This window comes from Uranotaenia lowii, chromosome 1, assembly GCF_029784155.1.
Source record: "Uranotaenia lowii strain MFRU-FL chromosome 1, ASM2978415v1, whole genome shotgun sequence".
NCBI lineage: Eukaryota > Metazoa > Arthropoda > Insecta > Diptera > Culicidae > Uranotaenia > Uranotaenia lowii.
Window position 1 is genome coordinate 45,661,827 of NC_073691.1, and position 23,108 is coordinate 45,684,934.

Below are 23,108 nucleotides of genomic sequence, written 5' to 3' on the forward strand. Positions count from 1 at the left end.
ATTAGCTTAGCTTAGCTTAGCTTAGCTTAGTTGACTACTCATATACACCTTAAATCATTGAACTTCAAGTACTTAGATATGATCATTCGTTTTAAAATTCAGATCACATATTTGATTAGACTTTGTTCAACTTACGCACTTCAAACTCCATGATCGCTGGCGTGGCTAAGCAGAACAAGTTCTACCTCGCCAATGGTTGCTTCTCCGTGATTGTGCATCAGCTTTGTGCAAGAGCCAAAAGAATGGAGCTTGGGACTAGCAGTTCATTCATAATGTACAAAACTTATGCTCTCCCTTTGAAAACGATTAATAATGGCGCCGGCCACGTCCTATATTTCAAAGACGCATTTTGAGAAATTCAGATACAAACGTATGTCAACATCACCAACTATAGAAACCATATATACGTCTGCGAATCTATATTCAAATATCTACGGAAAGAGTTGTGTTAGTAGGAGAAAGGTTATAGATCAGGATCCATTTTGATGAATGGTGCGATCGAGTTTTCCTACACCTCCTATGCTCCTAGATTTTTCCTAAGAATACTCCTATTTCTATCTTCGAGGCAGTGAAAAAAAGTTTAATTGTTAAATAAAAAATGTATAAATTTTCTTTAAACTACCTTGTTTTCCTAATTCTTGTTCCTGATACACTAATGTGTTTTCAAAAACGATCCATTAGATTGAAGATACTCCTATCAAACTTCGAAGAATATTTATAAGAAAACTAGCAGACCCGGTAAACTTCGTCTTACCATGTTAAATATGACTTTTTCCACTTTTTGTAACTTGTTCCATAAATAATTGTATGTTGATAATATGTATGTATCTAAATGACGTAGCAGTTAGCTTTGTTTGTCTGATAAGTTTTCAAATTATGTCAAATATAATATGAATGAAGACTTGCCTCCATCTTTTCGACTCCACCCAGAAATAAGGGACGGTCTCAAATTCTTCGTACCCAAACATCCTCTCTTCCTTCTGCTTCATAAGTTCTCGATTTATGTATACAAACTTGTTTAGATGCCCTTATTGGTTTGATAAGTTTTCAAGCTATACATCGCAATTTATATTGAACTCCCTTCTTCACGCTGCAATGCAGAAAGGTTTGTAACAATCATAAAAACAAATACCTTCCCATGTTAAAATCATGTTTATCATTTTTCTCGCAAAATATTAAACTTGTAGACATGACACATTACAACTTGAAGTGATGCCAAACAGAACTTGTCATGGTATGAAATTTGGCGACATTTTATACTGCAAATTACTATATTTTGATTTGTTTTAGCAAAAAGTGCATATTTAATTAGTATTGATAAACTGCTTCTCAATGAATCAAGGAAAAGAATGGTTTTTAAAGAAGAAAAAAATGTTTAAATTTTGTTATTTGGCTGAATTATAGCAATTTTCTTTTTTTTTTTTTGCTGAGGTTCTTTTTAAGACTTTTTAAGGTTTGAACTTACTGACCATATCTGTTCATTAACAATCAAATGAAAAGCAGATTAATAAAAATTGAATGAATCGAAAAAAGTCTGTTCATGATTTGACGGTGGTATGAATATTTTTTAAAACATTTCATGTAAACATCACACAAAACCTTAAAATGTTATCAAAGTTTCGTGTTTCTGTTTATTTTATCAAATTTCATTGATATATTTGCAGTTTTTTGCAATTATTGTAAACGTTTGATACTCCACTTTAACTGAATGCAGTTTTAAACAAAAGACCTTAATTTACAAAGACACTTTTTATAATTTTGAATATCCACTTCAGATTCAACACGCGGGATACCCCTTTCAAAACTTTTCTCATATAAAGCCGAATCATTTTGGAGAGGAAATTCCAGTAAAAGGTAGATGTTTCATGGCTAAAAGGCGCGTTTGAACTTGTTCCACCATGTAAAATGACAGGAGGTAATAGTATTCTGAACACTCTTAGGTCATATTCAAATTTATCAAAAAAAATTCTGCTTCCACTGGCACATCAATCTCAAAAAAGTCTCTTCTATGTAGCCAAAATACTTAAAACAACGACACACTTTTCATGTTAAGTACGTACTTGAATTGTATGTTAACAAAGCACAGTGTTTTTGGTGAATAGTTTAATAAATAGTAGAGTTTATTTCGTCAGATTGTTTGTATGGGCTCAACGATTAATAGATGAAGAAATAATTTATACATTTTTTTGTAAATGTTGAACGTTTGCTAATTATTTTGTTAACTATTTTAAAGGATAGGCTCTTGTTCAGTTCATGTGTTTGTTCATTTTCATAGGATTTTGTTATGGTTCTGAAAAATTAATACATGTTATTATTTTGACTGCAATTGATAGGAATCTAGGCGTATCGGATTATAGAATTGTGTGTTAATCTTCTCACTTTCTTTTTTTCAAACGTCCGCAAAGATACCGTTATCAGTATTAAATTTATATTCTTAGACAAAAAATGATGCTTTAATTAACACGAAATCAAAATAGTTTTAATTTTAAAAAACGTTTATATGGTTTTGATTCGGTCGGCAAAATATAATTCTGGGTCACATATAGGCCGCATTCATTAATATGTGCTGTACAAATGTGCTGGGAATCATATAGAAAAATATCACATCTAGGTTTCATAGCGCCACCACGTGCATTGTCAGTATTCCTGGTTGAGAAAAACGCGCTCAAATATTCCCACTGATCAGTATGCTATGCCATGGTTACTATCCTCTTGCGACGTTGGCTCGCGACGTCTCGACCATGGAGACGAAAAACAAATCGCCCGGCGCCCAAAAGAAAGAAAATCTCGAAAAAATTGAAGGCCATGACTTTAATTTGATTCAATTTATTACAAATTTAATGATTACGAACAATTGATGTGACTTTTTGTTGTTTTTATTCGATATAAACCGATTCGCATGCCCACAGAATATTCTAAAAATAATTTCATCTGAATCGGTTGGGTCATTTCGGAGGAGTAGTACTACAAACACCGTTACAAGAGAATTTTATATAATAGATGTTTAAATGATTAAAATTTTGTTAATGGATAAAGTGATTCTCCTTTTTGTTCTTTTGATATTTAATTTGTTATGTAGGTTGTGAACACTGAATAAGATCGTTTTTGGAATCTCATCAGTGCAAATCAACTCTTTGCCTCAGTTTGATTTCGCGATTGTACGGAGAAAACAAATCTACCAAAAAGTTAGTTATTCATAGTAAAAAAAAATTACATAAATCACAAAAAGTGACAAGAATGACAAAAAAGCACAAAAAAAGTAAACACAAAACCACAAGTTTGATCAAAATATTTAAAAAATGACAATATGTTGAAAACTACAAAAATGATCAACAGTGCAAAAAATGAAGAAGTGAACAAAAAAAAGTTTTTTTTCAAGTAGGTAAAGAAAAAATAAAAAATTTAAAAAATCAAAGAAGACTTAAATCACAAATCAGTTGTAACTAAGCTGTTAAAATAAGTTCCTTTGATATTCGTCACTGAAGTTCCCTAACGAAGTCATTTTAGTCCCTAAGTATTCCACAAGTCAAATGAAGTTTTTTTTTCCGATTCCCCATTCAAACCGATAGTGGGCAACTCTTGACTACATTTTTTTTAAATCTAAAAACAAACCAAATCAAAGAAAATAGCCATATTTCCGTATAGTTATTTCAACGCATGATCATTATCGTAAGAATTCACAATTCAACAATGAGCAACACTTTCACAGTTCATAAAAATCTTTACATGATAAACAATTATAAAAACTTTGGAAAAACTTACGAACTTAAAATAACATTTTTCGAAAAGTTTTAGATCGTTAAAGCTAAAGTCGTTCTTTAGATTATTTATTGTGATTCTAATTTGTGCCTCAAATACTTATTAAAAGCTGTTGAGCTTCTGCCGATGTTTAAAAATAGTAAAAAAACGTGTGTAGATATTTCAACAGAACGTTTTGAAAGTTCTGATGTTAAAATTGCTTTAATGATCGTTCTAATTATGCATTTTTTATTGTTTTTTTATTTAATAATATAGCTTAATACCATAGTAACCATTGCCATTGACAATTGGAATTAATTAGAAAATCTTGACACTATGAGTTTATTTAAAAAATCTGCCTTGAAAAATCTGCCAAATACATCTTCATTAAGAACAGCTTGGAAACTTGACCATAGTTTTATTTAGCGGAAACTTGTACTTTGATCGGCAGATCTCAAAACACAAAAACCACATTTTATCCTATAAGGGTATATACGGACGATAGTATTGGCAAAAAATTGGCCTCAGCCATAACCTCAAATTTTGATTTGCTGGCGGCCTCACCAGTGATGCTAGGTGCGTTATTGAAACCAACATTGGCTCGTTTAAAACTAATTATAATATTTCTGAATTTATTAAATTTTTTTAACTATCACGTTTCAACGTTTCAATTCATTACGGGGCGCCCTAAATGAATGAAGAAAAGTCATTTTTTGCTAATGAATTTTCAAAGTGAATTCAAAACATCTGAAATATATTTTCATGTACTGCTTGGTAGATAAAAAAAGAATTGTTTCTAAATTCTAAACGAATAAAATCATGCACTGTTACAAACATGTAAATTAATCAATGCCCCGTCTATGTCGACTTTGAAAAAAATCGCCTACATGCTCTGATTATTTTAAACATATCCACATTATTCGTTACAACGTTCAAGTGTACGATACAGTAAGTTGTCATTTCGTTCAGATAAATGATGCGTTTAATTTCACATTCGAATAGAAATCTACGGGAAAGTTGCAAATTCTCAGTACTCATGAAAAGGTTTTTCAATAACAATGCAATTAGAAAAATAATCATTTCCCAAATATCAATGCACTTGGCACCGCTGAACCCCCAAAAAAAAGCAAAACACGAACGTTTTTCCACAGGGCGAATTTGTCGATATTATTACCGGAAAATCGCGTTTATCGTGCGCCCTTCTCAAAAATCGATTGTGTTCTCCCATGGTTCGAGGTTAGGGCTGAGGCCTCCTGCTAAGGTGGTGTTCGTGTAGAACTGTCAATATATCCTAATATCCGTACTAAACAAGAAATTTCAATTTGGATACAATAAAGGTATACTTTGCTCTGATTTGTAGAATGATTCGAAGAAAGTATCAAGTAAAGCTGTAAACTTTCTTCCATTTCCGGCACCTCCAGCTATTTCAACAGCTGTTTCAACAGCCAATGTACATCGTTCACTATAATTTCTATAATGAACTGGGTTGTTAGACCTCAAAACACTAACAAAAATAGAACAAACGCGACGCAAACTCAAATTATCCAACTTCTGTACAAATTTTTATCTCAAATAAAAAATTCACAAGTAAAAAATAAAATAATTTTTCAGGAGTAAAAATCCCCAGCAAAAGTAACCACACCCGTCAGTCACGGTCGCCGCCTACTCCTCCTCCCAGATTGAAGGCCAAAGTGTTGCATTTTTTCTAGTATGATGCATGATGTATTTTTCCATCCTATGTAGCGTGGCACAGCCCGTTTGCAGCGAACTATCGCGCATCACAACTTGATCCAAATTTCCTATTTACTAGCTCTAAACTGCCTTTGAATGGACTGTTTCAAGGGAGTGAAGGTACAAGTAGAGTAACCTGTACGATTCATTTGGGAAGAGGATAGTTTGTCTCCATCGAAAGTACAATTTATTACTAGTAAATAAGAAGCTTAGCCATTGTGATGTGCAATGTTCCATAGAAGGGTGTATAGACGAACCCGCCTTATCTAGACGACATGTTGAGAAGGTAACTGCCCAGTGCACTCTACCTTCCATATCGTTTCGATATGGTGTCCGGATGGCCCTCCCTCATCCCCGTATAATAAAAAATAAAAAATAAAACCTTCTAAAAACAAAAACAACAATCATTATAGAATTACAAGGAAAGTTTAGTTTTCAAGCTGGAAATTTTGTAAAAAATTATTATATTAGTGTTAATTCGATTAAATAGCTGTTATAAAACCGGCATGCGATTCCAATGGTTGAAAACAAAAGATTGGTAAATAAGATGTAGAGATACTGCAAAGCATATCGTCAAGTATTATGGACTAGGATGAACGGAGAAGACTTTCGAATGAAACCAGTTTCAGAAAGAATATTGATCTAATTGGAAAAACAAGTCAAATAATACTATTGTATAGTCATTTCGTTACCGACTTTAGGTTAAACCACGCTGCTTATTTCAAAGTTATATGGAAGCAGCTTAATATCTTTTGAGCAGAAAAAAAAAAATTAAAAAACTTTATATTGAAAGTTAATTCAGATTTTCGAAATTTTCAAAGTGGGAAAAACTAAAGATTAATAACAAATTTGATTTAATACATATCTATATTATATACTAAAAACAAATTAAGAATTCTGATTGTATATTCTTAAGTTTCAATATTAGTTAAATGCATGTAATGCTAATTTGTCATTGCTAGAGATTAAAATAAAAAATTAAAGGAGTATGTCAGAAGTTGAACACAATTTACAACAAACGTCGAGATATCAAAGCTTTTCCGCAACTGCCTGAAAGACCTATTTACAAGCAATAAGACTGAAAATTTAAATGATTTAAAATTAGGTAAATTATAAATGATACCAATAAATAATTAATTAAAAAATGATAACATAAAACAAGGCCCGTCTTCCAATCAATGTACTTAGCTTCGGCACGAGAGACTCATCGTGCAATGAATCCTAGCATCAACCAGCGTCAAACTTATCCATCAAAGCAACCATTCACAAACACCACTAGCTTTCGCAATCGTAACAGTTTGTAACGCTCGTAGCTCAGAAAACAAAAAACACGCTATATTTTGCCCACGTTCCCTCTCAATGCGCTGTTCTGCGCAAAATTTGCAAGCAGAGAGGTTTCACGCACACTACTACGCAAACACGACGTCTCGCGTTGCAATTTTCGCCTAGGCAGCCATTTTTTTTTTCATTTTAACTTAAATTTCACAACACGCACCAAGCTGCATGAATAATTCATTTGTAATTCACAATATGATTGATGGCAACGCGATTTCGGAACAGACGGACAAATTTATTTTTTCAAGAGAGCAACCGTCGCAAATGGAAATTTCTAATTTGATTTCACCATAACACTCGACACATTTCGTAATTGCCGCATATTTTCTTCCAAAATCCATTTGTTTGATTCACGAACACGATAGAATGATTTTTCGAATTACTTGGGTTAAGTACACTTTAAAACGAGCTGAAAGTCGCGACGGGAAGAGAAATAAACACTACTGCAAAAAAAACCGATGCCTTTTTGGAACACGGAACTGCACTCAGAGCTAGCGGCAAAAAGTGAACCACTCCGCTCGGCTGTTCAGAGGCGAATGTGTGTTGCATTTTTTTCTAGTACACTCAAAAGGAATACATAAAATATAAAAACAAAAATATTAAAAAAGACCCAATAATGGCTGGATTAGATGAAGCCAAATCAATCGTCAGCGGCGTTTCTTGATAGAGCTAAATGATGATATACTTTTCTGATCGGCAGTCATTGTATACGATAGGTTTGATAACTCCGCAATCGGAGAAACTTAGATTAAAAAATATGCGCGAAACATTCCATAATATATGTAATTCTTATTAACATGAACAGCTTTTCATATTAACACTCGGAACCCGGAATCTAGATGGCATTTGAAGGAGAATTAAGGATGTTTGACCTCCGGTGATCTGTCATTACAGCGGACAAACTGGAGACGAACCGCATCCAATGGATTGCGGTGATGAAAGTGTCTTCACCTTTCAAGCCTACGGGTCCCCAAATGAAGTGCCCACATCTCGCCATTTCTTGGCACATGTTGTTGCTTATGGGAAGGTCTCTCCGGTCACGTTACAGTTGGTGAAAATAACCACAAGAAAATAACCATTAATCTCTGCAGAGTTAGATACTTACCATGATCCTCCATTAGACCACACCCTGTAGCCCTAGCGATAGCTAGCCCAAACATGGACTGCTGAGTGGCAGTTTTATTTGCAACATTCATTTGACATGTCCATAGGCCGCGGCTACGCCGAATGAAGGCATGGCCATCTCGGATCGAGAAAAAAGTGCAGCAAACCTTCCTACATGTGAATTCTTTTTATGACCCCTCGCGCTAAAAGCAAAAGACATGATGGCACCCGGTCAAATCTGCATCCAACAGGTCGGTCTTGGGTCTTGGGTTTGGGGTGTTGGATGTTGGGCAACTAAGTACTTTGCTAGGGCCTTTCTGACTGTTTACAAAAGCCGTCGCGGAACCTTTTCTGAGGGTAGTAAGTAGCCATGTTACCTTTGCGGAACATCGTTGAGCTGCTGACGGACGATCATAACTTCTTTAACAGGCTCAATTCAACTTCAACGACCGACAACAACAAATGCTGGCTGTGTGATAGGTACTAAAGATGGCAGTAAATCGTGGTCTCCGGATGATGAATTGGCCCCCCTGGTTTTCGGTTCCTACACTCGTTTAGGGCTTAGGGACTGTTTAGTAGCGCTATAGCGCTACTTACTTGGTACCTCCAGGTGTAATTAGGCGCGATCATCTGCCGATGGGTGATTTGTAAGGCGTTTTGTTAGGGACTAATGTGCAGTGAGTGGAAAATTATTTTTACAACATCATTTCCATAACACCATGACTTAAGCTCCGGATAGAAGTGGTGTGACGTTTTCGGTGGGAAAATAATTAACTTTGACAGATGACCTATACATACTTCCTCCAAAGTTTGAATTTGGCTGAACAAAGGTTCTTAAGGGAATTGATACCGAATTTTCTCGAATGGGAGCTTGAAAGTTATGAAATGTTCCTCAAAAAGCCTATTTTTGTGACACGTCAATCGCATCACTAAGTACCTAAAGTTACATATAGGGCCCTAAATAGCCTTCTAAGGACTTTAAATTACAAAATGTTCCTCAAAAAGACTTATTTGAGACATGTTTAAAATTGAGTATTTTACCCCATTTCATGCTTTCCGTGTTTCAATTAACTTTAATTCTAACCTATCAATGATCGACTAACCAAGTTTTGACTGAGCCCAAGTCACATATCAGTTCCATTTGATCTCGTTTCCTCGACGACTTGCAGCTCAACTAGCTAGTGCTGCTCTGTGTGCGAAAGTGTCGAATTTTCTCGCGGATCTCATAACATAATAACCAGCTCGCTCGGGAAACAAAAACAAACCAAAACTCGGTCAGGAAAGTTGGTGTAAGTAATGCGGCGGTAGGTCTAAGTCAGGGTATACCTACGTTTGAGTCTGAGTCTGAGAGTGCGTCTGACAATTCCGAGCGCCCAATAATGCAATGAAAAACATAATTTACGCACCCCCGGGCTGCCGGGCTTAGGGTCTCGCAGTCAACAATTATGTTGGGCAGATTTTCGCAGTCCGATAGCGTCGTCGACGTCTTCTGGTAGACACATAACAGTCGTAATACCTTGAATTTAGTTATAGACTCGGCCGGCACTTGTTTAACATTTTGATAGAACAGATTATAATCTGCTGCCCTAATGTTATGATCAATACTGCTTATCTGAGTCAAGCGTTGGCCATTTGGAGGACCATTTGAGCGAATTTTCAATCCGATTAGATTAATATTGAAACGATTCTTCTGTTATAATAATAATAATTATTATTATTTATTCTGTAACCTATGATTTATTAAATGTAACATTTGGTGCGTCGATTAAAATTCATGTGCTGTTGATACGATTTCGAAATAAATAGGGAGATAGTTCACGGAACAATAGAAAACAACTCAAACTTAATTGTAAAGTGCAATTAATTTATTTTAACCCTAATGCGCTCTTGAGTGTCGATATGAAACTATTGGAAGTTTGGCGGCTTGTAACTTTTATCGGGTGCATCCAAATATTACAATTTCTTCGGGGCTCTCAAAGTCTAAGCATAAAATACGAAAAAACATGCTTCGGAAAAGAGACTGTAGATTAGCTACCGAATGCTCAATAGACTGAGTCGGTTTGGGGTCATTTTTGAATTTCTCAAACCCTGGGGTCTAAAAAGCTTCGTATTGGTCCAAAACTCATCCATGATTTTCGGCAGATTTTTTAAGTAACGTTTAGATGAGTAAATTTGAACTTTTAGGTTTGTATGGGAAAATTGAAGATTTTGTACTGAAAAATCAACATCATTTTTGTTTCTTCTGTGGAACCGAGCCTGCTAATGGTTTTTGTGCCAATTTATAAATTTCTCACAGGAAATTTTTCGATGAACAACTTTGCCGAATATCATAACTTCGTATCTTTTTAGACAAAAAAGTTATAAGCTCTATAACAGGTGTATGACTTTTTGGATTGATTAACCATGAAATTAATTGACACCACTGCTTGTGCCCCACGAAGTATGACATGAAAAGTGGTCTTCCAATACTTTGCTAGGCACCCAGCAGTGATGTCAATTGAATTTCTTGTTTATCAATGCCAAAAGACATATACCTGTTAAAGAACTAATAACTTTTTTGTCAAAAAAGATACGAAGTTATGATATTGGGCAAAGTTGTTCAGCGGAAAATTTTCTGTAAGAAATTTATAAATTGGCACAAAAAACCATTAGCAGGCTCGGTTCCACAGAAGAAACAAAAATGATGTTGATTTTTCAGTACAAAATATTCAATTTTCCCATACAAACCTAAAAGTTCAAATTTACTCATCTAAACGTTACTTAAAAACCTGCAAAAAATCATGGATGAGTTTTGGACCAAAACAAAGCTTTTAAGACCCCAGGGTTTGAGAAATTCAAAAATGACCCCAAATCGACTCAGTCTAATGCTCAATACAATTCACCTAGTGTCCAAAAAGCTCAAGTTTGAAGCTATACGTTGCACATAAGTAGGGTAGAATGGGGATACTTGATCCCCTTTTCTTATTTTCATCGTATCTTTTTAGGAAAATTTAGCAACTCGCCGTCTTTTCATTTTCTGATATCGTGCAATTTCAAATTTATGTGCTCCAAAAGTTGGAACGATACATGAACTCGTAGATGAACTAGAAGCATTTTCGTGAGACTTAAAAATTGTGTTTTTTTTTATTTAAGTTACAGGAGACTTGATCCTTAATTCAGGGTGCCCTGACCCTAGGCAAAAATCTAGTAAAATCCGAAGATAAAAGGTCCGTTGGCTATTTTATGCCATATTAGTTCTCATTTCACAGTTAGTGAATATCAGACAAAGAGAATTCTAAAAGTTTATCTACTACCCTAAAGTCATTGCATACTTTGAGGCGCAATTTTCTAGTTTTTAGGAAAATACCGTATTTTAAGTTTTTTTTTAACAGATAATTACTGGATAAACATTAGATATTGAACAGATATTAATAATTTCATGATTACCAATGATCACGATCCAAGCAGACTTTTGGAAAACTTCTTCAAAAATTTAGAGTTTACATACTATTGCTTTGAAATTATGATTTTATGAAGTTCATATTATACTTCAACGTTTGAAATATTGGAATGAATATTTTCATTATAATTTTTTCATATGAGACACATTTTATAAGGTGATGAAAAAAGATCTTTTAATCAATTTTGTTAAATTTTTCAAACAAAGTTCAATAACTCGAAAAATATTTTTTTTTAATTTGTTGAGATAACAGCATTGTTGATTTGATCTTTTTAGTTTTTGCTACATTTTTCTAGAACATTTTATATTTGTAAGACATTCCTGTTTCGAGATATAGCGAAGGAATCAAGTATCCCCAGGGATCAGGTATCCTCATTCTTCCCTATTTATTTTTTTTTTTTAATTTTTTTAAGATCATGACCACAAAAAATATCAAAAAAACGTGGTGTAAAAACCTTAGTTTTCAATCAATGAACCGTCATAATTGTTTAAGTCGCACCAGATAAATTCTGAAAAAAGGATTGAAAAGTAAACGTAAGTTGGTACAGTTTAACATTTTCTATTTTTCCTGATTTTCTGGCACTTAAATTAAATTTTGAACTGGATTTTGAGTATATGCACGGTGAGTATAAAACGCGTAAATTCTGGATTCACTTTTAGTTTTATATTTAACATATTTCTGTAAAAAATCGCAGTGCTTATGTAATTACACCATTGGTATGAATGGGAATTGGTATGAAATTTGCTTTCTGGTGTATATAAATTTATTACGGAAATCTTGAGTTAATATACTCAAAATCCAGTGCAAAGTTGAATTCTAATGCAAGAAAATCTGAGAAATTGGAAATTGACATAAAGTTCGAAAAACAGCTACGTCTAAAAATTCGTTAAAAACATTGTGTTTCATATTTTGACAATCTAAAAATGCAAAAATGTGCCAAATTACGTCAACTTTTCAATCCTATTTTCAAAATTTATATGGTGTGACTTAAACAATTTGACGGTTCATTGATTGAAAACGACGGTTTTTATACCACGTTTTTATATTTTTGTGATCATGATTAAAAAAAATCAGAAAATATATCCTAATGTGCAACGTATAGCTTTCTAAATTCAGCTTTTTTGGACACTAGGTGAATTTTTTTGATCATTCCGTAGCTGAACTACATTCTCTCATTTTCCTTTGTCGGAAGTTAGTCGAAAGTCGGAAGTCCGAAGTAAAATTCAGTCTTGCGCGATAATTACGAATTCCACATGTTGGAAATTCGGTTAAATAATTACCAAACTCAGTAATTTTCGTTTACTGTGTATTTCGTCATTTTTCCCCCCAAAGATGACCTCTTGAGATGCTCACTAAGTGCCTGCTTTAAAAAAAGAACAATATTTTTCAATGGGTTTTAGTGGTGCGTTCGGAGGATTTTATGTTCTAGGATACAAATTTGACTTTTTCGGCTACATATTCATTCTTCGGCAAAGCATTCTTTGAATGTCGCAATGTAGCTTGTAGTGCAAAGTTTAGAGATTCCGCTTAACTTTGTACTCACTCGCCTGTTGATCCTAACTGCTTCTTGCGACGATTCTCAGAACTGCTTAGTAATGTTTAATCTCAAAACTCACAGTTGCAGCACGACTCTGAATTGGTTTCCAATAATGTTTTGAAAAAGTTGCTCTTTGAAGGACTCTGTTTTTCACTATTTTCAAATAGGCACAGAAAAATAAAAAATAAGTTAAGAAGTTACAGTGCACAAACTTCCAACATTAACCGAATGCCATTTCTCCATCACAGTTACAGAACATTTTGCGGGAAATAAGAAGAGAGATACGACTATTTTAGTAAAAGTAGGGAAATTGAGATTGCCTCACAAAATTAGCAGTAACTTTGTCAAATTTCTCTTTTTTATTTCAAAATTTTGTAAGATTATTTAGTAAAAAAGTACATTCTACTATTTTTTTTTTTCAAAATCGATCAACGCGATAAAAAATCGAAGCAGCTTGAATATGAAGTTGGTTTCGGAGTAAACAGCCTGGGGCCTGCCTTTCAAAATAACCCAAAATTTTCCTTTGAATGTAATGTTGGCAGGTTTGGAAGATTTTTCCCTCGTGGCAAAAACTACAGTTTTGGCTTTTTATCAGTGTATCACAGTTTTTGCTCGCGTAAAAATTATAGCATGATGTCAAAAGTAATCAATCCTCTGAAACCCAAATTATTTTTGCTGAAAAAATCACGAAGTATGCTGCCATTGTACGCATAATTGGCAAATGTTACATTATTAAATTTGTGATATTTTGGTGTGTGGTTGACTTATTTCAAAATTTTAGTTTATGACTATTCAATAGAAATATATAGTATGTTTGCTCCAAAATTTATTTTCTTATTTTAAATAATTAAAAAAATATGCATCGAGCTGAGGTGACACAATCTTAAATATACCAAATAAAATACCAATACTTAACATGTGATGATTATGTTTCTAAGGGCAGTTAAGATATTTGATTATAATCAACTATTGTTCATCTTTTTTTTCTTCAAAAATTGCATAACCACAGGAGCTTAAGGACTTAATTTTCAGTGCCATCAAACGGGGCATCATGCAACAGCAGAATTTCTATACTGCAAAACACTTATTAATTTTTTTTAGTATAATGTAATAAAGTAAGCAGTTAATGATAACAAAATGATAATGACATAGTTTTTCACATCGTGAGATAGTATTTTAAACTTTTTGATTCTCATAGAAAATTACAAAAATCGAACAATAGATGTACAAATTTTAACATTTTTCGATTGCGTAAAAAACTTGACCCAGTATCACGGATTGACTTAATGATATCACCTACAAACTTCAAATTTGTTTTATTATCCTGTACCAACACTGTTGGTTACTTATTCAGTTTCCAGTCTAAGCTAAAATTCAGTTACCAGTCTAGGCATTACGCGATAGTTTATTTCAAAATTTCATCCATCCAAACATTGATTTTTATGAATTAGGCTTTTGTAATAATTTTTACCCCTAAATGTATGCATCACCCTTAAGAGTTTTCTTTAAAAACATTTTTGACAGAAAAAATGTAAAATTAAAAAAAAAACAATAATCACTGCAATTGGTACTTTTTGCTTGATGATATCAAAAATATATTGAAAACTTCAAATTTTCAAACGTTTTCATTTGATTTTCGATAAAAAACAAAGTTTGTTGCAACTTACCCCTTTTGACGATACCTTGATTTACTAGAGAATTGAAGATCTAAGTAAAACTCGACATGAAATGATAATACTGTCTACTCTAGAAGAATGGGTTAATGAGTTAGGGATAACTATTTTCAATTTTTATTTGATTTTTCAAAATTTTCTAAAAGTTTCATATCTTTGTTAACATATATAAACAGTGTACATTTGTTAATAATTTGTTGTACCAGAACAACTTGATCTTGATTGATAGATTAAAAGTAACTATCTCATCCTAATAAAAAAAAATCAAATTTCAAACTGAACCAAATGCTGAATAAACAAACATTTGTTGACCAAAAGTTGATGACAGAATACAGTGGACTAAAAAAAACTAAAACTAATAAAAACATCAATATAGGTTTGAATTATTTCGTTAAGAAACAGAGCTCTTTAGTGATTTGATGATTTTAAAATTTAAGTGGTATGAAATATTGCAATAGGTTGCAACCTCATGATAACATAATTTTATGGTAAAATTGATTGTTCTTGTGGTTCAAAACATTCCCAATATTATTTGATTCTTCAGTTTTCTACCTTAAGCCTGGTATACACTTCCCGTGAAAATGAACGTGAAAAATCTTATTTCGTCAATAACTTAAAACGCGTCACAACTAGTGTATGTAACATGGTGGAATCGATGAGGAATGGTGGAAAGATGAAATTAAATTGTTTTCTTCTAGAACTGTTTTTATTACGACTCCCCAGTTTTCAGTGCGGAATTTTCATCATGGCGGGAGAATCGGAATAAACAAAGTTTTAAGATAATTTTAACAACAAGAACAGTTTGATTTTCATCTTTCAACCATTTCCTATCGATTCCACCGTGTCACAAAATCTTCTTTAGTCGTTGAATTATTGGCGAAATAAAATTTTTCACGTTCATTTCCACGAGAAGTGTAAATGGGCCTTTATTAGGATACCTCTTTAAATATGTCGTTTAAATTTGAATGAATTAATTCAAAATATTCGGTCGATTTTTAAAAACAATAATAATAAATGAATTCCCAAAAATAAACCATTAAAAAAATAAAATAAAAAACGCAATTCAAAGATTGTAGAACAGACTCCAGTGCTTGTTTGTTTACATATGCAATATAACTCTTATGAAAATTCAAAAGAGTACACAATTTTTCCCAGTTTTTGTAAAAGTGATTGTGGTGATGGAGCTTAGCATGATAGTATTAAACGAATTATAAAATAGAACTATCATGCTAAGGTCCATCCAAAAGAATAATCCAAGCTTGGAATACGACAGTGATCAAGAGGTTTTTCTGCTAAGCTTCATCATCCGCCGTCTAACCGGAAGGGTTCTATACGTTATTAGTTATTTATATTAAAGGATTCTCAAATATCCCACAACTGAAATCTACAATCGCAGAAAAAAACGTTTTAATTTAAATAAATCAAAAAATATTTATAAAAGGTTTAAATTAAATTTTCACATTTTCATATGTGATGAAAGAAATTAGAGAAACATGAACTATCAAAGAACGAAAGAACATAAGCCGTAAATATCATGAAAATTTCGAAAAAGATACAACGGCTCACCGACAGGACTTGAACCTGCAATCTCCGCTTCGGTACAACGGCGCGTTAGCCAATTCCACCACGGTGAACGTGATGGAACCGGCGAACACGAGCAATCGAGCTCTGCCGATCAACTGCTGGACCTTCTATCGAAACACCATGTATATCCCGCATGTGATCTTTCCCTGTATTGATCTCTCTTGTTTCTCTAACCCCACCCATCGACTCGGGATTTTAGCCGAGCGAGCACATGTGATCATTTTCAGGTACAAAGATGTACCAAGCGATTTCATAACATCAGTATTGATTTAAATTTTCACAATAACCGTTATTGAACTTTTCGATCGTAAGAAAAAAAAGTCGATGCTTATCAAAAAAAGGGTAATATGTTTATGTGTTTTCTGCAAAAGCTAAATATGCTGAAATAAGTTTTGCATATAAGTTTTGAAGAAACTACCGGTCAAATATATCCGAAGAAATGTCTACCGAATTATTTCAACTTTGCTGAGAAATTAGCCGCCAAAAATTTTGAAGAACTACTTGTTTAATTTACAACTTATCGACTAAACAGAAAAAATAAAGAAAAACACTCAGCTTCAAATGAATCTGGATCTTTCCCGAGGTCAACTCCTGTCTCGATGATAAATTGCCCAAAACTGGTTCGAGGGCCCAGTTCCGTCACTGGGAAAACGTAGTTTTTTTTCTGGATAAAACTCATCCGTTTGTCAAACCTTCACTTTACATCAGTTCAGTAGAGATTAATACATCAAAAGTCACTACATTTTAACGAAGAATTTTTATTTATTAAATTTTAATTATTAAATCCGCGCGAATTCGGACCGGAAAAAATCGAGCTATTTCATCTTAAAGCAGGCAAAAATCCAGGCATTTGATTTAAAATTTTATTTTAAGTTTTCGGTCGTGGCCTTCTTCTAAAGAGAATACATACGTATTGTACTGAAGATCTGGCTATGGGTGTGGGACTAGATGGGAGATTTTGCTACAGTGGTTCTGGATTCTGGATGTCTTTGATCAATGTTATTTTTGACTGAAATTGCCAAAAAAATCTGCGAAAATCAACCAGTCGTTAAACGAATCTATTGAAATGTTTTCGGTCGCATAAAATCCAAATTTACAATACCTCAGTTGAAGTTTTTTGTTTGATTTTGCAAATGGAATCTGGGCAACCGGGCCGGACCGAACCATTCCCAAATTCCAAGTTTTGTATCAAACAACCAGCAAGTTCGGGTAAAACCGGGCAATCTGTCAGGCTTAACCTATAAGCAATTATCAGATATTTTATTAGATATTTCTTATAGATAGGTTGTAGAAATCTCTCATATAAGACAAAAGGAATTTCTAAAAATTTTAAATTGAATTTTAAAATTTTTCTAATTTTTATCATTTATGTTTTGTAGCTTTTTTTATGAGAGTTCATACACAATTCTTATTGCAATGCGGTTTAAAGTAACAAGGTTTTCCGTCTAGCCTCAGCTCAATTACAGCGACTTGCTCTTAGGTTGGTATTTCTACGATTTTTCCCTCGTCCCTAGACTGCTAGAAGTTGTTATCAGATCTGTCTAAGTTTGAGCGAGGTCGAATTTCGTAACACGTGGTCGGGCCTGAGAGCGTTTTTTTTGTGTAGCTTTATTCCGCTCTCCATTTCATGGAAGTAGGAATTCCGCCGTGGAATTTCTGCGTGGCACTTGTCGCCCTTGAGGTGGGTGTGAAATTTTGGTTTTGGGTTCCATTAATGAGTGGGTACTTTTCTAGGTATAGCTTTGGACTTTTGCGTTGGTCATTGTTTGTTTGACTTAGCTTAGCTAGCTTTGAACTAGCGACAACCAACGACAGCATCATGGCTTTATTTATGTTGTGAGTATATTTAGTTGGTCTAGCTAGGTGAGATTGCGTGCCAAAGTCGATAATGCGATTAGGCTTATTGAAATCGTAAGCCCCTATCGTGGAGGCATGGCGATAAAATCTGCACCCTAGATCTCATGGCTAGAGCCCAAGTAGCATTAGGGTTAACTTGTGTGATTAAATTATTGAAGCGGTTGGGAAAATAAACATGAGTTTAGGTGTTTCTAAGAAGTAGTGGAATATGCGTTTTTGATTGAATCATTGTTGTGATTTTATGTGGCTTTTAAGATCACAAACCTCAATGGAACCGAGCAATGACCGTATATTTCAAACTTCAATTTTGCTGCAATGTCAAATTCAGACATAATTGGTTTGAGCTAAGAACTATAAAGCTTCAAAATTTAATTGTTGTTCAAAATACTCATTTTTGTTTTTTTTTTCTCTCCTTTCACAGATGCGGTTTCTATGTGTCTTCGTTCTGCTGCTCGCGGCTGTGATGGTGAAAGCCGATTCAACGAGCAGTTCATCAGGTGACACCAAAGAGGTGGATTCCGACGTCAAACGGATACGCATTGATCCAGCACTGAGAAAGGCTCTACTAAGGGCCCTGCGTCATCTGAAGGAACGCCAAGAGGAGGAAGACTTGCTGAACGATTCCAACACTACGGAGGAGAATTATGCAACTACGCTGTTGGATGAGATTCTGGAGGAAAGCACCTCTCCGGACAGGAATTTGAACTACCACTCGTATACTGTTGGAGATGCGAAGGAAACGAAGAGTGATGATAACGAGATCATAAAGACCATTATCATCACTAAGCCCAAGACGACGCTGTCACCACCGAAGGAAGATCCGATCTACGTTCCGGATCCGATCAAGGAGCGTGAGAACGATATTGATTCGAATCAGGTGGCCCGTAGTGTGAGTTCCGGGCTGGCGAACCAGCTGGAAGATGGCAAGGGTGAGAAGGTGTCGTTCGAAAAACCGGCGTTGACTACGGTAGATTTTGAAGCTAACAGCACACCTGAATTCACGACTACGCTGTCTCCGGTAACCATGACGACAACAACTGCGGCAGCCACGACAACCGTGTCAACAACTACCACCGAAGCTCCGACGCACAACGACGACGGCGAAAACATCGAGAAGGTCAAACACGAAGATGTTAAGATCTACCAGGCACCACTAGTTGCTGCTTTTACGGTTCAACAGGACCAACTTGGTGTTCCACGGAATGTCATCCCATTGCTGCAAGCTCTGCCAAGCAAGAATCCAGTCGAGTTCAATCCATCGACTCCAATTGCAACTAGCTCGACCCCTGCAGCCCAGGCTCAACCAGTTTTCAAGGGTAGTCAAACGATAGCTCCGGTAGTAACTCCCGTCCCCATCAATACTCATGCCTTGGAAGAGAAGACTCGGCTTCTGGAACAACAGCTGATCGCCCTCCAAACCCAACAACGAATCCAGGAACAGCTGCTGCGATCAAAGATCTTACAAGAACAACAGCTGATTCTGCAGCAGCAACAACAGCTCCAACAGCAACGTCTACGTCTGGAAGAGGAAACCCGACTACGGCTACAGAAGTTCGATGAAGAGCAGCGTCTTTTCCGGCAACAGCAGCAACAGCTCCAGATCCAGCAACAGCAACTCAAAATCCAACAGCAGCAGCAACAACAACTGCAACAACAACCCCAGATCATCCCAATCCCACTGCACCAGCAACAACCACCTCAACAGCAACAGCAACTCCCGCAGAAACAACAGCTACAGCAGTTCAACCCACCACAATCCCAACCTCAGCCACCAATCCAACCACCAAAGCAAGTCCTTCCTCCGCCTCCACAGCCCCAGTTCATCCAAGAGCTACCCCGCAACAGCCCGGCAGTCCAGTTCATCCCCAGTATCGCCCTTCCGGGGAAATCCATCCCGATCTCAGTGGAACAACAGCTTCCGTTCAAGGAACCCGTTGATTTCCAACTGATCCCTTCGAAATCGGTCGCTGTCGAACAAATCAAATCGATCAGCCCCCCGGCCGTCCAACAATTCTCGATCATTCCCCCATCTCCACCGCAGCTCTCCAAGCAGCAACTTCTTCCGCTGAAACCATTCCAGCCCTTCAACATCAATGCGGTCCCCTTATCACACCAGCCTCCTCTTCCCCTAGATCAACAGCTGCCCAATCTTCAACGAACTCGCGTCTTCCGCCAGGAATCCAGCACCGCTAACTTCGGCCTCAACCCTCAACCCCCACAATCCAACGCCCCCTTCCGACCATCCCAACCGATCCCGATCCTCCAACAACAACCGAACAACAACCCCTTCGGATCGCTCCGTAACGACAACCAACTCCAGAACCTTTTGCTCCAGTCCGGCATCACCTCTCGTTCGGCCGAAGATTTCAACATCATCACCAAGGTCCTGGCCCTGAACCACGGAATCCCTCAGTCCTCCTCACAGCTGATGTTCGCCAAACTTAGCCCGGAACAGCAGCAGCAACTTCTCTTCCGGAAGTAAACCCCTTAAACCTTTCACCTTTCACTTCCTTTCCAATCAACGAATAAACAAAAAAAAAACATTTCCACACCCCTCTAGCAGCAAAACGAATGACAGAAACGAATGAACGAGAGAGCGCCAGTATCGTAACCCATCCAGCTAGTGACCTAGTCTCTGCCATATTTATTGCACGTATGTGCGAGAGTTTGCGTGAATGGTTGCGCGTTCTGTGAGCGTGGGTGTGAGTGAGTTCAGCTTTCTTCCTCTACGTTTTTTTTTTCATCCTTCAACACAATTCCAGCCAGGAGATTTAGTAGTTCAACGAAAAACTATTCCGCATTAAAATAAAAGTTAAAGGTCAGTTGTCTACAAAGTTCCCCAATAAAACAAAAATAAACTCGGAAGAAGTCATACTCGGGCAGTTACCACTACTTCCTTCCTTCCGTCTCCGTATTTACATTGTATTTGTTTTGTATTTCAAAAGTATAATTAATTTTGCTCGGTAGATAAGCTAACGATATATGTAGTCGAGTAAGATGACAAGAGGATTAACCGTGGAGATAGGTACCACCGCCGTACGATGAATAAAGTATTTTTCATAATTTAGTTGATGTTGTCTTGTTATCCGAACTTCCGATGATTTTTTTTTTGGTTTTCACGTTTGTACATCTGATCGCAGGTTCTTCAACGACATTTGGCCTGGCTTCGACCAGACCGAACTGAACGCCATTCGAAAAAATTAAAACACTTCTAAGTAATTTAAAAAACTGCATCTGCATTTGCACATAAAGATGTTATTAATCAGTTGAAAAAAGAAAATAACATCGGAAAATATCACAGGAAACTAGGAAAACACTTCAAGCTTTTACGAAAACCTTCTATGCATGAAATATTATTATTCGATGTATTCGCAATAGTTACCTAAACTGGACCAAGGTTTTTTGATACATTAGGTTCTCGGACTTTCACAGTAAGTAGGCGAGGAGTGAGCGGGGCTCTCAATGAGTTTGTTTATTTTTTGCTCAGCTTTTCCGTGGTTTGTTGGTGAACAAACTTCATGAGTTCCGCATAGTTGCATAGCCTACATAGCCAAAAATGGTTGAATCGGGAATTCGATATTCGGTAACACCTCCTGAATATATACACACCTTGCACTGGACTTTGTTATTCAAAGCTTTTTCTTTCTCTTTCCAAATTGGCTCAATATCAAACACTTAATGTTCAGAATTAGGATCCAGATTCTTATACGAAACCTGATACTGTTTCAGTAACCTGTTCCTAATCCGGATCTAGATCAGTATTCTGATCCTGAACGTGATCCAAACCCTGATCTTGGATTCTGATTTTGAATCTTGAACCAGGACCCTGATCCTGATCCTGTGTTTAGATCCTGAATCATGAAACCGATTCAGATCCTAATACTGGAAGCTGATTCCTTACCTTGGACCTTGTTCGTAGATTAAGATGCTAATTCTGGATCCGGAACCCGTATTCTTATCCTGATCCTGATTGTAACGACTGCTAGTCGACACGCCTCATCTCAGCAAAGCTCAACAGCAGTTCTATGACATTTCAGTGAATTGACATCAAGAATGATCAAAAATATGGCAAGAAGAAGAATATTAATCATGAAAAGTGAGGGAATGATAAGTAAAAATTGAGCGCCAGAGCAACAAAGTCGTATCTGTATTTCATTACATGCCAATTTTTATTTTCTCATTAATTACAAAAGTTCTTTGTTACCGTAAGTTGCGGAGATTAAATTTGTCATGGAAGCTCATTCATCAATGCTGGAAGCTTCATTTACTTATAATATTGAAAATACAGTAGTTCAAAGGGCGCGCGCAGGTAGAGAAAACGTCTGACAAAGATCTAGAACAACCATTGATCATAAGGTGAATACCTGAAAAAAGTGTATTTAAAATATCTAATAAATATTCAATCACAACAGGTTCAGGTTACCACGTGTAAAAACAGTTGGAGTTTTTTGCATTTGGAGGTTAAAAATTATCGTGCCAGAAGCCGAAGTTAGGAGGAGTTTCATTAGAAAGCATTATCCCTTCGTTTCATAAAGTTACAAATTTGCAACAATCAATTAAAACTGTTCTAAACTTCACATTTAGCTAAAAAGTAATTTTTTTTTTTCGATGGGAATAATATTTCTTACTTCAAGATCACGTTCAATTAAAAAAAATATATTTAGTGTTTAAAGGAACATAAAAAACCCACTTGAATCTGAAAAATATGGAATGTGGAAAAAGCCTAATTTTTCAAATTTTTGGCCTAGTGTAATTCATATTGAGAATTTTTTTTCGACTCAAAAAAATATTTTCGTATTCCCACTAAAGTAATTTACATAATAAACAAAATTTGAGATTTTTTTTTGTTTTTTCTCTGATATAATGGGTTTTCAATAACTGTTGCAAATTTGCAACACCATGCAACGGTCGTACCCTAGCTAGTTACATGGGTTCCATAGTGTGTTTTCGAAACTTGCATCGTTAAACAGTGTATTTGTTTCCCGATGACAATGTTTTCGTTATTAATGATTTATTATCATGTTAAGGCCGTATTAAGAGGGGGGGGGGGATGAGAAAAATTGCGCCCCCCCCCCCTGAATAAAGAGGGTCCCCGAGGTGAAAAAAATA

At 35.6% G+C, this 23,108-nt stretch overlaps 1 protein-coding gene across 1 annotated transcript in view; it reads left to right on the plus strand.

The window, feature by feature from the left end:
- Positions 1 to 21,062, plus strand: part of LOC129749173 (putative mediator of RNA polymerase II transcription subunit 12) — a 144,980-nt gene extending 123,918 nt beyond the window's left edge. The window contains exon 3 of the mRNA XM_055744089.1: positions 18,421 to 21,062. Coding sequence (XP_055600064.1) covers positions 18,421 to 20,481 — 2,061 coding nt within the window. The 3' untranslated portion in view covers positions 20,482 to 21,062. The remainder of the gene's footprint in view (positions 1 to 18,420) is intronic.
- Positions 21,063 to 23,108: the final 2,046 nt, after the last annotated feature.